We start from the raw sequence: 16,916 nt of genomic DNA, 5'->3' as shown, positions 1-16,916 counted from the left end.
CTGGCTTCCTGAGGAAAGGTGGTCTAGGTGAATATAAGAGGCAGCCTACCTGGCACTGACATGAAGTCCAGTAACAACCCAGGGATAGCTATTTTTCAGATGGGCAGTGGCTGACATGAATTTGCTAACCTGATAGCATGATTGTGTTACTCTGAGGCCCAGATCTCTGCTCCAATGCCCAGGATCATTTGGACAGGCCTGGAGTAATATGTGGTCATCAGGCTACGCTGAATACAAGCATTAAAAATCACCTGCAATGCTGTCTGTAGTGGGTTTAGGGGTTAGTTGGGAAAGACAAGGGCCAGTCTTATCCCCAATGGGTCTCACTACCTAATGCCAATAGTCCACCTCTTTTTGAGGAGTAGCTACTGATCATTAAAAAGACATGTCCTGTCCAGGTAGTTCAGTTGGTTAGAGTATCTGATACACCAAGGTTGAGTGTTCGATCCCTGGTCAGGGCAATGGATGCATAAATAAGTGGAACAAGTTGATATTTCTCTTCCTTTCTTTCTAAAAAACAAAAAAACATTGGAACCTGTAAATAACCACTTCCTGATTTCTAGAGCTTATGTTGTATCTCGCAATTATGATTCTTCAACATTTTGTGATTAGTATCTTGAGCAACCAATCTCACCTAGGTTGTATCGCTCCTGAAACCCTTCATATAACTGAAGTTTTTGCACTGGGCTATCCACTTCCTTTCCTCATCTACCAAAGTAGGTAAAAGCAAGAGTGTTAAACAGAAAACGTTTTGGAAGTATAAAACAGCTAAGATTTCACTTATCTTCTGGAAGTAATTGCCTTTAACAACAATGTGGGTTTTATTAGTCAACTACAGTCACGATACAATCATTGTAGATTTCCCCTTCTGTATTCATCCCACCAAACACAAAACAGAGCAGTGAGTCAGTCTGACTTTCCTGCTGTGAGTCGGCGCCTCGAGTTGCTCCTTTGGCAGTGGAGTCCCCTTTCTCCGCATCACAGTTTAGAGGGACAGGATTTGAATCTTCTTCCTCAGGAGTGCACATCACTGGCCATGGGATGATGCACATGGAATGGTCCAATCGTCCGGAGGGTAGGAAAGTATCAAATTCAAGTAAGGCCCAATGCTGCTCTTCTGTTGGGGATGGGGGGAAACAAACCAAAGGCTCTGTGTTAACAAGTTTGCAGAAATGCTCAGTGATTTGCTTTATCACCCAAGCCTTAAAAGAAATGGGGAATAAAAGGAACAACAAAATCTAATGGCTGTCTTACTGCTTTGATTGTGTCATTCCCTAAAAATTTGGTTTTTATTCCCTTGGATTTAGACGTGGAGGGACCACACTGAAAAGCTAAAGCTTTCAGTTTCTTTCAGATACTTTCAGATTCTTTCAGGTACTTTCAAAAAACAGTCACATCTGTTCATAGAGCCCCCCGGGGAACACCTGCTCACCTGTGTGATACTGGTACATTGTGTCTAGCGCTCCTGTGGGAGTCATCCCTCCAAAGAAATACAGGTGCTTCCCGACAGCCACAGCCGAGTGGGCAGCACAGCCTGGGGGCGCTGCCCCGGTGGGACTTAGTTTCTGCCACTTCATGTCACCTGGCAAGAGAAAGACAGTGGGCATACTATGGCCTGACATGTGGTTTCAAACCTCTCTGCCAGATTCCTGCAGGTCACAAGCCAATCACTGAACGTTATTGACTAGGAGCTTTGAGAGGCAACATGGCAAGGTTAGGGTGCGTGAAAATTAATCAGGGGAACCTGAAATCCTGTTCTGGTCATTCAGAGAGGGAGGAATCTATAGTTGGAAAAACTCTGTTGGTTGTCTCTTGCAGGCCCCCAGATGGGGACCTGACCCATAATTCAGGCATGTGTCCTGACTGGGAATTGAACCAGTGACCTTTAGGTTTGCAGGCAGGTGCTCAATCCACTGAGTCACATCAACCAGGACATACCAGGGGATTCTGATGTAGCTGGTCTTCGGAGCACACTAAGAAATGTGATATTATCTTTGGTGACCATCACCATTAGTTATTTTGGAGCCCAGAAGTAAGTGAGGTTCCATGTGTGTGCACACGTGTGCATGTTTTAAATACTAATGGTTCCTTCAAAAGCAGCTTTGAGGAAAGAGATATCCGAGATCCCACAGCTAGCAAGTGGCAGAGCTAGACCTATTCAGGTCTGACTCCAAAACCTGTGTTCTCTACACTGTAACTTGCTGCCTCGGCACCTACTCCCAACCTATTTCTGCAGGGATATTTGCATCTTTTCAAACGAGCATTTAAATGAAGCACGTTATCACTGGATTTTAGGTTCAGAGAACTAAATGGATAAAAAAGAGACAGGAAGTAGTTCCTCAGCACAAAAGGACTTTCTTTTTGGAAATAAGCATTCAAACCTTTCTTGACTGCCTACAAGAAATGCTTTTGTGAAGATATTTTTCACCTGTCAATTCAAGGCAGGGGTCCAGAGAGTAAGAAAGGAAAATCATTCAGCCCAGCCAAAACTCCAGACAATGCAGGAATCCCAGCCAGTGTCCCCTGGCCTCAGTTGTGACATCACCAGAGAACCCAGTGTTTGGCACGGTAGCTGGATGCACCGCAGTTCCCATGCCTTCCACGCACTGTTCCAATTCCTGTGGTCTGGACCAACCGAGAGCGAGTTCATCCCTCCAGCCCCTAACATGTATGCACTCATCACCCATAACCTGCCAGACACCGTGCTATGTGCTAGAAATACACTGGGGAACAAAAAACATGAAGTCCCTGCTCTAAGGAGCTGACAGCTTAAAACAATGACCCAGAATGAGTTCAGGCTCTCCAGGGCACGTCAGCCCCTCACACTCTAGAAGTTGTCCATGCCTCTCCTGGGCATGGGGTTAAGGGCTAATGCCTGAAAGGAATCCAGCTGGGGAACACGAAGTATAATGCTTTCGAATGAAAGCGCAGGGAGAAGAAATGATAGCTAGGTACATAGCAAATGCTCAGGGACCAACTGCTTTTATCATTATTACTTAGCAGTAGTAATATTCGGGCCACCTTTGACAGAATCTAGTGAAGATTCTGCTGGCTGGTAAAGTTACCTACACCCAAGATCAAGGCTACATTCTATCAAAGCATATTTTATTTAATTTTAAACAGAGCCCTGGCTGGTGCGGCTAGTGGATTGAGCGCTGGCGTACGAACCAAAGGGTTGCCAGTTCGATTCCCAGTCAGGGCACGTGCCTGGGTTGCAGGCCAGGTCCCTGGTCAGGGGTGCGCAAGAGTCAACGACACATTGATGTTTCTCTCCCTCTCTCCTCTCTTTCTCCCTCCTTCTCCTCTCTATTTAAAATAAATAAATAAAATCTTTAAAAATAAAATAATTTTAAGCAGACAAGCCCCCATGCCCTCTACCCTACTTACTTATGTCAATGCAATGAAGATCATCATAGAATTTGTCCCCTGCCAGGCCTCCATGGATGAAGAGTTTCGTCCCTGCTGCCACCATCACATGACCATGCCGGGGGGATGGGGGTGTTCCAAGTGTCTCTGGCTGTGACCAGGTCAGAGTGTCTAGAAAAATAAATTCATCAACATCAGATGACAGAGCTATGAAGCAAGAACACGAGAAATACGCCCAAGCCTCACCTCCCAGCAAGCAGAGATGCCCCAAGCAGAAAGTGACCTTGAGGTCATTCACTCCAACTTGCCAGCCCGGTCCAGGCCTCCCTCTCTCTCTACAGTCTGTGTAGCCTCTGCTCAGACACTTCTGGTGCCGGAGAGCTCACTGCCTGACATGCCTGCTCCTTCTATTGGGCATTAGGAAATCATTCCTCGCTTTGAATTAAAAAAGACCTCCCTTAAGTTTCAACAGAGAGCTGCCAGAGTTTTAAAAAGAATGAGTCTGCTTCTTCTAAAACAGGCTTTCAGAGCACTCTTTTATTAAGACAATATCCTCAAGTAGGCACTGCTACTACTTCTGTTTACAGATTAGCAAACCAAGGCCTAGAGAGATTAAGTAACTAGGCTAAAGTGATACAGAAAGAATATGTCAGAGCTGGTCGAGTCCAGGTCACATGGCTTCAAAATTCATGCTTTCACCCACAAAGATCTAACCTCGCCCCTGCAAAAGCAAGCTGCAGAACCATATTTATAATTTGAGTCCATGTGTGTGTTTTTAATTTTTTAAAAAAATAAACCTGCCCCAGCTGGTGTGGCTCAGTGGATTGAGTGCCACTCAATCCACTAGTTTGATCCCCAGTCAGGGCACAGGACTGGGTTGCGGGCCAGGTCCCTGGTTGGGAGTGAGCAAGAGGCAACCACACAATGATGTTCCTCTCCCTCTCTTTCTCCCTCCATTCCCCTCTAAAAATAATAAATAAATAAATAAATAAATAAATAAATAAACCTAAGGGTTCTTTGTATTTTTAAAGATTTTATTTAATTTTAGAGAAAGGAGTTGGGGGAGAAAGAGAGGGAGAGAAACAATGATGTGTGAGAGAAACACTGATTGGTTTGTCTCTTGCATGGCCCCAACTGGGGACCTGGCCCAAAACCCAGGCATGTGACCTGACTGGGAATTGAACCAGTGACCTTTCGGTTTGCAGGCCAGCGCTCAATCCACTGAGTGACACTAGTCAGGGTTTTAAGTTTTTATATAATTTCAAAAATCGTACCTGTGCATATACACGTATATGTATGATTTACAAATGCATAGGAATGTCTGGAAGGAGAAATAAGGAATTGCCCACAGTGTCTACCTGTGCCTGGGGAGTGGGAAAGAAATACTAAAGGAAGAAGTTCTTGTTTTTTTTACTTTATAAACTATACTGTTCAAATTTTTAGAATTGATCATTTATACTTTTTAAATACAAATTTTGCTGTGGGAAGAAGGTATCAGCTAAGGGTTATACTGAAGAAGTCTAGGAGTGAGACACTCAGCCAGGATGTCATTTTCTAACCCCTGCTTCCTACATCAGGTAAGCGGTGGACCAGGTAAGTGGCAGCCCCAAGGTGCCCGCCCGTCCATACTTGCGTCCAGCACATGAAGCTGCACATCCTGCACGGGCTGGGCGCCTCTCTCTCCGCCGCCAAAGACGTACAGCTGGTTTCCAATGACTGCTGAGGATGTGTGGAATGTTCTTGGGGAAGGTGGGGGCGTGGTCACCTCTGGCGTGGTCCAAGTCCGGGTTTCTGTTCCAGAGAGAAGGGAGGCCCTCAAGTACCCGGACTGAGGGGCCTCTGACCTTAAATCTGGGGCTGGGCAGGGTCACCTTCCAAATCCCAGTCCCCAAGTGGGGCCGCATAGGCAAAGGCCGTGATGTGCCAAAGTCAAGGACGGGTGAGGGGAAATTCTTAGAATTCGCCCAGGTAGACCCCAGTCCCCAAGACTAAGAATGAGGTTGATTTGGAGGCCTTCAAACAACCCCTCTGAGCCCTCTTCCACTTTGCTGACTCCTGCTCCATGCCATTCACAGGAGCCCAACATCTGCTAAAAGTCATTTCCGCTGAATGCTAGAAAGCTAATGTGCCAAATTTCCCAGGATATGTGGCTATTAAAAGAAAGCAGGCAGTGTTTTTATGGTTTCAGTAGTAGTAATTAGTCCTTAATAACTAGTAAGTGCTAAATAAATACAGTGTATTAGTTTCCCATTTTACAGATAAGGGAATTAAGCAGAGCTATATGAAGTCACTCCCTTAAGGTGACACGGCTAATAAATGGTTCAGTTGGGATTCAAAGTCTGTTTCGATAACACCAAGAGCTACGTATTTTCCACTCTTCTGACTTGAGAATAAAATTTCATCACCTGGCTGAGTGTTTAGAAGCTTATTTCTTTTTAGAATGAAGCAGACATTTTAGAGGAACGGACCCATTAACTGAGCCCCTTCCTTGAGCAGGGTCCTTGCCCTGAGCACTCTGCCATCCCCACGGTCCTCACTTAACCCCGGGAGGTGGGCAGAAAGTATCTCCACTTTGCCGATGAGGGAACTGAAGTTAAGAAAAACTTAAATCCTTTCCCTGGCTCACACAGCGCTTGTGAGTAGCAGGGTAGCGGTTTGAACTCAGATCCATCAAAACTCCTACACTCACTCCACCATAACACACCAGGAGTTATTTCTCGCCAGGCAAATGCTGTGCCTTTGATAAAAGTCTTCGTCCAATATACAAAGTGATCCATGAAGCATTTGTAATATGTGTGGGACTCAGACATAAACCTGGAGACTAAACACGTCTACGCCTATATCCAAAGCCAAAGGAACCGTCTCCATGGCTACAGAGCTTGGGGAGCTTTCAGATCCCAAGGCCAGAAGATCCTGGGATGGTGCTGCTGCCAACTCAAATGCCAGCACAAATAATCACAAAGGAGTCCTAAGCCATTTGACCGACTTGCTTTAGTAACAAAAGCAACTACTAATTCACTTTCATTTTTCATATGTCTTGGGCATGGTGTCAAGCTATACTTTCTAGGAGAGAAAAAGGATCTGGTGTAAAATCAATCCTTTGACAGAGGCTTCACAAATTCTCAGTGTATTTTATTTAAATAATTGCCATCATTGAAAATCAAAAGGCCAGGGTTCCAGATGAGCTTCCATCTGTCAAACTACGGCTATATCAACCACAACAACCATTATTAAGCATTAACCTTGTGCCAGATATTGAGTTAATTTCAATCCTTGCCAAACTGCCCTGGTCGGTGTCGCTCAGTGGATTGAGCGCGCCGGCCTGCAAACAAAAGGTCGTTGGTTTGATTCCCAGTCAGGGCACGTGCCTGGGTTGAGGGCCAGGTTACCTGGTGCGGGGTGCACGAGGGGCAACCACACATTCATGTTTCTCTCACCCTTTATCTCCCTCCCTTCTCCTCGGTCTCAAAATAAGTAAAATCTCTAAAAAAAAAAAAATCCTTGCCAAAATTAACAATGTAGGAATTATTACTATCCCAAAGTGAAAGAGAAGACCAACTACTGTGCAAGTGAATCTATTGTTGATAGAGGGGACCGGGCAAACTGTCATGTGAAGAAATGTCCAAGTGACCAGTAATTAACAAAGGCACATTTGAACATTCGGATCCAAGTTGTTTTGCCTAATCAAATTAGCAGTGTTTAAAAATGATAAATTCAGTGTCAGTTAGGAGTAAAGCAAGCACTATCAAACGCAGCTGGAGGTGAGCTGGAGCAGTCTTTCTGAGGAGCAGTTAGAAAACACGCACCAAAAGACCGAAAGCTGTGTTTCAACCAGTTATTTAAAATCTCTGGGCATGAATTCTAAGGCAGTAATTTGAAACGCAGTCTATGTCCTCTGAACAAAGAGGTTCGCGGCACCGCTTTGTTGTTTATGGTGGCGAGAATCTGAAAGTGGCCTCAATGTTAAAAAACAGAATTATGGTATCGTCATACAATGGAGTGCTCCTGTAGCCGTTAAAAATGATGTTAACAAAGCACTGCCGTGAATAGGACATCATTTACGCAGTAACTATGAAATTAAAAGGAAAAAGGTGTGACAGTGTCGAGGTTAAATGGTATGAGCTAAGGCTTATAAAAATGCAGAGAAAAGACAGAAAGGAAACACACAAATATTAAAAGCCTAAGCATCATAGGACTGTGGATGGTTTTTGCCCACATATTTACACTTTGTACACATTTTACAATGAATATATTTATTGATTGATTTTTTGAGAGAAGCTAAGAGACAGAGAGACACTGATTTGTTGTTTCACTTATTTCTGCATTCACTGGTTGATTCTTGTATGTGCCCCGACAGGAGATTGAACCCACAACCTTGGCATATTGGGATGATGCTCTAACCAACTGAGCTACCTGGTGAGGGCCTAAATTATATTTATTTTTTAAAAAACCCAAGAACGATTGTTTAACTAATAAAAAGATAAGCCCAGCTCCCATCCATCAGTGGTCCAGCAACACCTGCTCAGTAGCAATGTTCCTAAACTGCCTCCTTTGGGATGACACTGCCCATGAGACTGGTTAGGACTTTGCACTTTGCGGCTCACAGAAATATACGAGGAGGATCTAGGGCGGGCACCGTTGGCACTTTAGACCAGGTTATTGGTTATCGTCGTGGGCTGTCCTGTGTGTTACGAGATATACAGCAGTGAATCTGGTCTCTACCCACTAGATGTTAGTAGCAAACTGCCCCCCAACCTCCCCGAGCAGGCATAAACAAAAATGTTTCCAGATATGGCTAAATGTCCCTTGGGGAGCACAATCGCCACCCTGATCTAAGTCACAGGGCCTAGCCTGGCTCAGCCATTGACTCCCTAGTGACTTTGGGAAAGCCACTTCCCGTGGACATGGGTCGCCCACTTGGCATAGCTGTCCTCTGAAGTCTCTTCCAGCTTTGGCTTTTAAGAAGCTGATAATTGTACAGGTTACTAGGAAAACAAAATGTAACTCTGTTATTTTCAGATTCTGCCAGAAGTTAAAATTCCTGTGTTCTATGAGGTCAGCAAAGTCCAATGGATAATTTGGTACAATCCAAATGGGTTTTGTTTTCAGGAAATAGAATTGGAATTTTATTTGTTTATTTAGGTAAATAAAATAACCTCTGACTACTTACCAGGGTTCAGAACTTGTAGGCAATTTTGATTTCCGGACTGGTTGGCACCTCCAAACACCCAGATGCTGTGGGGTGTACAAGAGGGAACGAAGCTGGCATGCTCGTACCGGGGCAAGAGGCCCTCCGAGGTGGCTAAACTCCACTGGTGTGTTCCTAGAAAACATTTCACCCGGTTTCTGGACTGGGGCTGCCAACTGCTTTGATTGCTTGGCAAACTTGGGGGAGGGTCGTGAAGAGAAGATGGTCAAGAGCATCAGTGAACAACGATCAGATTACTTAAAGGGAACGTGGTCAAATTCCAAAAAGTTCCACATCAGACACTTTAGGGACCATCCACAAACCCTCTTCTATGGAAACCGTCCCCATTTTCCCAATAATAAGGGTAAAACCCAGAAGACCTGTTTGTACTGCAACACCTTCACTTTCTAGCCTTAGCTGATTGGGTTAAGGGCAGCCACTTGACCCGAAATGGGCCAATCAGATCTTGTTTCCCAAGAGTTTGGAATTCAAACAAATTCCCAGACTTGGGTGGCCATCTCCCATCACCTGTGGAGAGGCAGAGAGAGCCAAAGTATGGAGAAGAATGAAACCTCTACATTAAGAAGCAGATCTCTCCACAGAGCACAAGGGAGAAAGTGAATTTTTTTTTACAGCTTTCCAATTCCTGTTTCCCTTCTCTCCTGAGGCTAAGCTGTATCTTCCGTCCTTGGGTCCTTGGGCTCCTCCTTTTTTTTTGCTGGTTTAAAAGAGTTTCTGTTACCCACAAATGAATGATTTCTGGCTAAAACAAATTCACAGAATAACAGTATCTAACCAATGAGTTGTTTTAGTTAGCAAGCCACTTACAAAGGACCTTCATGGGCCTGTCTTGTTGGATCATTACAACTGCTAAGCGAATCAATGTTATAGGACAATGAAGCCCACCTGGTTGAGACAGGTTAGCCAGAGTCACAAAGGTAGTAAGAGGTGACAATAAAGCTGTAACTGAACTAGAGCCAGAAGAGCTTTAACTCCCCCCTGATTCTAGTGCAGGGAGTAGAAATTCAAATGCCTACACAGGAGTGGAGGGAATGCGGTAAATTGGAGCCCAAGAGTCCCATCAATAGGTAGCAGCTCAGCTCCAAATAACTGCTGTCATGTAGACATATAGGCCTGCTGATGTCCCATCTTTCAAAATGATCAAGAAAAGCCAAACCACGTCAATTTCGTTATGTACACTTCTTCGCACTTGGTTGGTGAACAACTCAGATTAAAATAGTAACAGCCATGTCACATGCACCTAACATGTGAGTCGCCAGTTTTCTTCCGCCACTGTGAACAGTACACAGTAGTAGCTATTTGTTTACACAGCCATCCATCCAAATACATATAAAGCACCTACTCTGTGTCAGGTGCTATTGTTAGTGGCTGGGGATACAATGACGGGCAATATAACCATGTTACCTGTTTCCAGGGAGCTTACACTCTCACGGGGGAGACAGATGAGAGACAAACATGTCAGCTAAGGGCTGCGAAGAACGATGGGGATGGGTAAGTACAGGATGCCATGAAAATACAGATGGTGGTTGTGACTTCGTGATTTATAGTCAGAAATATGTATTTGACTCTGTCAGTTCCAGCCACAGAGCTCCTAAAACCCTTGGATTTCCCTGAGCGGTAAGATCCGTAAAGGTGTCTAATATAACAAGCCCAGGGCAATCACACCTGAGTTTATGTTAATGATGAGGTGACTTATGAAAGCCTCTAAAGATGAGGCTGGTTGCCAAGGAAACCAACTCTATTATGAGAGGATTGAAACTTTCAGCCCCAGCCCCTGCCCCCATCTCTGCCACCTGTACTTCTGATTGGCTCTAAATCAGAGTTTCCCATGATCCACTGTCATCAGGTTCAATTAAGTTGCAAGAGCAAGTTACAGAACTCAAAGAAACATGTTACTCAATGACCAGTTTATTGTAAATGGATATACCAACTTAGGAACAGCCAGATGGAAGAGATGCATAGGGCAAGGTGTATGGGAACAGGTGCGGCGCTTCCATGCCCTCTCCATGTGCACCCCTCTCCCCACATCTCCATGTGCACACCACCTGGAAGCTTTCTGAACCCTGTCTGTTTGGGGTTTTATGAAGGCTGCATTACATAGTCATGACTGATTAAATCATTGGCCACTGGCAATTCATTCAACTTCCAGCCTCTCTCCATTCCCTGTGTGTGGGTGTGTGGTCGGGGGTGGGGGGGGAGTGAGGAAGGGTGTTACTGAAAGTTCTAATCCTCTAATCACCACGTTGGGTCTCCAGGTGACGAGCCCACATCCTTCGGTACTTTCTAAAAGTCACTTCATTAATATAAAAGAAACTTATTACTCTCAATACTTAAGAAATTCCAAGGCTCTGGGAGCTGTGAGCCGGGAACTGTTGACAAAGACTAAATATGTATTTCTTATAAATCACAACATCAGAAATCTGAAAGATGTAGCCAGATGATAAGAAAGAAAAGAGCCTTCTAATCAGAGGGAATGATAATATGTGCAAAAGTTTGGAGACCAGAGTTCAAGACATGTTAAAAAATCTGAAGGCTACTCAGTGTAGCAAATGGGGGTTTGGGAGAGCCAAAAAATGAAGTAGAAAAGACTTGAAATGCAGAGTGACACGGTCAGATTTGCAGTTTAGATAATACTCTCTGCCTAGATATGGAAAATATACTGGAGAGGGGATAGCAATTCCTGGAAGCAGGGCTGTTGTAACATCTAGTGGGCAGATAACAATTTTTGGACATTAGTAGTAGTGGGAATGGGCAGTCCTGGATAAAGAGAGAAATATTTAGGACTTGGTGATCACTTGGATATGTGGATGGAAGAGGAGATGGAGTCATCAATGTCTCATGTCTCCCAGATAAATGTTTAATAAATCAATGGCCGGATGTCCAGAGCTCTATGTAGACTCTTTCCTCCAAACAAGGATGTACTCATTGGGTGGTGGATGTGTTCCGGGGGTCTGCCGAGACCTTAGGGATCTCTCAGTGATGCTTATGTTCTTAAAGGAAAACCCTGTGGTCTGGTCTGAGCTGGGGTTCCTGGGAGTGCTCTGGTCCTGGCCAGCAGCACGAACCCCTGCTCTCTGGTCACAGGACACGTGCTCCGCAGCCGCTGGTCTTACCCAGATCCATGGTGTGCACGTCTGAGAAGCTCCTGTTTGGATCTGCTCCGCCAACAATGAAGACCTTCCCTCTCTTGGCATCACCAACTGGGGGTAAATACAAGCAGCTGTGGCCCACCCGAGCACATGGGCTGTCTCCAGTGGGGGTCAAGGTGTACCTGTTAAAGGAAGGATGTATTCAGGAGGCCTGGGCAGAGAATAAAAGCAGCAGAGTTTTTTCCATTCGTCGTGAAATATGCATAAGAATCAAGGGTCTTACACAGACGCAGACACTTGAAATTGTATTAAAGCAAAGCATTATTTCCCTAATAACAGCACCTTCCATTTGCACATAAACTTTGACTTTCCAATTTTGTCATTACTTTCATCTTACATTAACCTAACAGTGATGCATGGGGATAGTGACTGTCCCCATTTGGTAGAGAGAGAAACTAACACTCAGAAATCTTCAGTGGTGCCTCCGAGCACAGGATGGTAGTTCTGAGCACAGTTTGTAAATTCAGACAGACCTTGTTCAAGTCCCAGTTCAGGCGCTTTCTAGATATGTGACCTTTTGGAAGCCACTTAACCTTGCTGAAGCAAAGTTTACTTATTTGTGAAATGAGGCTAGCAATAGATCCTATCTGTAAAGAGTAAGATGAAGTCTTATAACAGTGGAGGGAAAGACTCAGTAAGTGGTGGCTAGAGCTTAGGTGCAATCACACAGGAGCTTACAGCCCCAGTGCCCTTGCCACTAGCCAGGGATGCTTTCCTGCTGTCAAGTGATATTCTCCAGGGTTTACTGATTTTAAGAGCTTTTCCAGTTACTCCTAAAGCTCGACCTGACGGAAGCCAAAGCTAAGCCTTTGAAAAAGTCAAATACAGGATCCATTTATTCCACTGTCTAAAGTTGTTCTGAATTATGACTGAGAAAGCATACTTCGAGTTTCCTGGTTGGAAAAGACAATTCTGCAGCTATTTTTGAGGCCCTGTCTTATCTGACCTCTCTGGCTCCTCCCTCCTTCTTGTACCTTCTTCTTACCTAGCTGCCTTCTGGTTCTCTACCCACTTTTCTGGCTGTTCTTTCTGTTTCCTTCTGTGACTCCTTTCCCTGCCAGTCTTCTTCTACCCTTCAGTACTCTTGGATTGCCCTCTCCTCAGTCTATGTTTGCTTGCCTGACCAATTTTACCTGTACTGAGGGCTTCAGTTACCACTCATCTGTATACATGGTCTGTCCAGAAAAAGGCCAGCCGTTGTTAACATAATGAGAACAGTTTATGAGACATGGATGTAACCTGGCAGCCAAGGAGAATGGACTAGAATGCACGTGCATGAACAATGATGGCTTCATCGTACTAGTCAGTGGGGGTGGTAGATGCCATTGACTGAACATGGGTATTGTGTTGCCATCATATTCAAAATGAGCTAGTAGAGCAATGAATCTGCATCAAATTTTGTGTTAAGCTTGAACAAACCTCCATGGAAACTATTCAGGTGATTCAGAACGCTGCAGCTATGGGATACTAGTGATTGGCAGCTTCACGATGACAACATGTCCACTCATGCATCATGTCTTGTGCAGAGTTTTTTTTGCAAAACATCAAATCACCCAGGTGACTCAGTCCCCTTACAACCCAGATTTAGCACCCTGCAACTTCTGGCTTTTCCCAAAACTAAAATAACTTTTGAAAGGGAAGAGATTTCATATCATCGATGAAATTGAGGAAAATATGATGGGGCAGCTGATGGTGACTGGGAGAACTATATGAGGTCCCAAGGTACCTACTCTGAAGGGAACTGAGATGTCATTGTTTTATGTATACTGTTTCTTGTATCTCTTTCAATAAATGTCTCTATTTTTCATATCACCTGGCTGGATACTAAACTATTTCTTTCCCAGATCTGTCTTCTGAGGTCCACATTCACAGATCAATTAGCACCTGAATAATTACTAACAATATACCATGCATGCTGCTAACTTCATTACAACCCCAGTTTCACTTAATGTGCATAAAGCCCCTTTGAGGACAGTTCTATTATCATCATCTGAGTTTTACAACTGAGGACTCAAGGCTTAAAAATGTTAAATAATTACCCAAGAGCACGCAGCATCCAGATAGATAGTGAATAAGACAAAAAATGTTCATGCCGTCATAGCCTTTATGGACTACTTGGGAAGAGAAACATTAAACAGATAACTTCACAAATATCTGTTTCATTCCCATTGCACTATAAAGCAATAGAAGGTATACAGTGTTAGAACTTCTCACAGGGGCACCTTACCCTGTTAGGAGAGGTGGGGGAGGGGACAGTCAGAGAAGGCTTCCTGAAGAAGCATCTTTTGAACTGAAATCTGATATATGAGCAGATGTTAGTTGGGCAACAAGAGGCACGAAAGATGGAGGGAAAGAGCGATCCAGGTAGAGAGACCAGCACACACAGTTGCTGAGTGGGGACAGTGCAAGACATGTTACGGAAGAGAAAGAGGACAAAGGATGAGTCCGGGGATTTGAGGTAGGAAAGACGGGCAGGGACAAATCATGCAGGGCCCATTGGGCCATTTTGAGGACTCTGGTTTTGATCCGAAGGCCAATGGGGAGACACAAAAGGGTTTTAAATGAGGAAATGCCATGATCAGATTTATGCTGCGTAGAGAGCAAGTGTGGGCACAGGGAAGCCACATCACAGACTCTCTTCCAACGTCCTGCTTCAGCCCTGCCCCCTCTCTACAGCCTCGTGTGGGCCCTGTTTCAGCACCGGTCACATTTCATCACCATCAACTGCTTCATCTGTAGCCCCCACTACAGTAAGACTATTCACCTTTGTACATTCAGTGCCTAAACAGCAGCTGCCCCTGTCAGGCCAGTGTTAATTGTTGAATGAAGGGTTGACTGAGCAAGCAGTCAAGAAACAGCGAAGCCAGTTTAATCCAAATCCTATTCCCTGAAAACGTTAAAAATGAATCTGAGCTTGAGGGGAAGACACAGTGTTGAAGCTGAGGATGCCAGATGGCCAGCGCCTTCCTCTTTCCGGTAAATGGATTTTAATAAAATCAACATCTGCTCTGATAATTGTTGCCCTGCTATCTTCCCTCTGAAGACCTTCTCAGACAGTTTGAGTCTAATTACCAGAAACTGCAAACAGTTTCATCTCTCCCCCTTTTCATAGATGTTTAAGTATGTTAGTAAACGACTTATAAATGAAACAAAAACTTATGCTTTTTTTTTCTGTCTGAATCCTTCCTTACAGACCATGTTGCTTTCCTGGGCTTGTCTCCAGGCTCCAAGACTGGCAGCTGCTTCATGGTGTCCTACATACAAGAAAGAAAGGCACTTTTTAGACACTTATGATTAACTTCTACCTAAAACACAGAACAAATTAGGTCACTGCCCATATTAAAACCTTTCCTGTTGGTATACCAATTCTAGGATCTGATGAATTTGAATAAGCATTACCAACCTTTTCATATAATGTTGTATTTGGGAGGCAAATATAACACAACTTTCTTAACACAGTTGCAGAAGTGCTCTGGCTAAAGTTTTCTGTGTATCTGTAATTTTCATGGTGAAGGGGCATGTGTCAAAATAAACTTTCAGAGGTCATGTTTATGTTTATCAAAAGATAAAGCGTTTTAAAAGGCTGAGAAATATTGAAGTCTAGGATAAATCCTAGCCCCATCATGACATTCAAAGATTTCTGGTCTCAATCTTCTTTCCAGGAACTTACCTCCACAATATCTGGCTATATTTAGTAGTTCTCACTATATTTATTCTTCCTCTAACATGACAAGCCCTTTCATAACTTTCATCCCTTGCTGCTTCCTGTACCTAAAATGTCCCTTCCCTTCCTGTCAACTAGCAAACTCCTGGTCAACCTCCACAGCCCCTTTCCAATGAACCTTCCTCAGTTAACATCCTCAAATTACTTTCTTCTCCCTGTGAAGGTGTCTATTAAACCACCATCACTGCAGAGGTCACCCTGAATGTAATTAGCCACGTAAAGGTCTCTAGACTAGATTCTAGACTAACTTCCACTAGACTCAAATCCAAGAGAGCTAGGCCTGCAGTATTCCTTCAGAGAACCCACCTATGGGCTCGGCATAGAGTAGAAGTGAGGGATTGAGTGAATGAAAAAAAAAATGGGTAAGATTTCTGGGAAATGAATGGATAAATCCAACCTTGGCCTAAGCCACTGACTGCTGTCCCCAAAGCCTAAAAGCTCAGTGGGATAAACTTCGCGTGAGCGTGGATAACCCCCAGTCCCATTCCCGCATGGCAGCGACAGGGAATAGGAGACAGGGTCGGGAGGGAACACGCCGGCTGCTTTCGGTCCATGTGCCTGGGCAGGAGCCAGAGGAGGGCCTCCCCATCCGACCAGTACCCACTCCCCTAAAGGATGCGGCCACCCCTGCCCACGGCCGCGTCGAGGGACCCCCAGCCCCAGACCGCATTACCTGCGGCGGCTTAGGCCAGTCCGGGACTGGGGCTCCGCCCCCTAGGGGGCGGTGCTTGGGCCTACACTCCGTCCCAGACCCCGGAAGAGCGAGACAGCCAACCGCTCGCCTCCTCCGCGCACTCACGGTCCGGCTAGCAGGTCCGGCCTCCAGGGATCGCCGTTAAAGAGGCCGGGGAGGGGTTCTGGCATCTGGAGTGCATTTTCGGGGAACCAATAGGCCGGGCGTTCTCGGGGTCCTACCTACCCGCGGAGTCGATAAACCAGGGCTACCAGGAAAGGATTCGCCAGAGAAATGCTGGGGGTTGGGCGTCTACTAGCGTGACCCAATTCTGGGTTATCCAAAAGGGGCTAGGATATTTTCAGTTCCAGCGGCTGTTAGAATGGTTTCTGGAAGGGAAAAATCTCCCTGTTCAGTCTTTAGACCAATTCAAGCTTTGGCGCCTTAAACGGCTGACTCATTCCAGAATTAGGGCGTTTAACTGTGGCAGGCACTATGGTGAACCAGACAAACAAGGGTCCTGGCCTCCTGGAGTTCACAGTCGAACTAGAGAGAGAGAGAGATTGAGATTAAAAAGGAAAAATAACTAGGCACCTTTGTAAAAAGTGCAAGAAATAAAAAGGTCATCAGTGAGAGTATCTATTCTTGGGGAAGTTACTTTGCTTTCGGCCTCACCTGCCACCGCTGTAAAATGGAGTTAAGATTTGCCACAAGATTATGATGGGGAATACATGAGCTAATGTATCTAAAGTGCTCAGTGCCCAGCTGCTGGTGCAGAGCTGGTCCTCTGTAAAG

General features: G+C 44.9%; 1 protein-coding gene across 2 annotated transcripts; it reads right to left on the bottom strand.

Moving 5' to 3' along the window:
- Positions 1 to 797: 797 nt before the first annotated feature.
- On the bottom strand, positions 798 to 16,204 carry RABEPK (Rab9 effector protein with kelch motifs). 2 transcript variants are annotated; one of them, XM_045846161.1, is made up of 8 exons: positions 16,122 to 16,204; positions 14,920 to 14,978; positions 11,689 to 11,846; positions 8,537 to 8,689; positions 4,996 to 5,157; positions 3,388 to 3,537; positions 1,433 to 1,582; positions 798 to 1,117 (listed from the first exon to the last, which is right to left on the bottom strand). In XM_045846161.1, exons 2-8 carry the CDS (start codon positions 14,970 to 14,972, stop codon positions 825 to 827), a joined length of 1,119 nt encoding a protein of 372 aa, XP_045702117.1. In that variant the 5' UTR covers positions 14,973 to 14,978; positions 16,122 to 16,204; the 3' UTR covers positions 798 to 824. The 2 variants fall into 2 exon arrangements, with proteins under 2 accessions (XP_045702117.1, XP_045702118.1); XM_045846162.1 differs by lacking the exon at positions 4,996 to 5,157.
- Positions 16,205 to 16,916: the final 712 nt, after the last annotated feature.

The sequence above is a fragment of the Phyllostomus hastatus genome, unplaced genomic scaffold (genome assembly GCF_019186645.2).
Source record: "Phyllostomus hastatus isolate PE091 unplaced genomic scaffold, TTU_PhHast_1.1 phas_contig_495, whole genome shotgun sequence".
NCBI lineage: Eukaryota > Metazoa > Chordata > Mammalia > Chiroptera > Phyllostomidae > Phyllostomus > Phyllostomus hastatus.
Note: the sequence above shows the minus strand (reverse complement) of the source record. Positions and strands in the feature narration are given on the sequence as shown.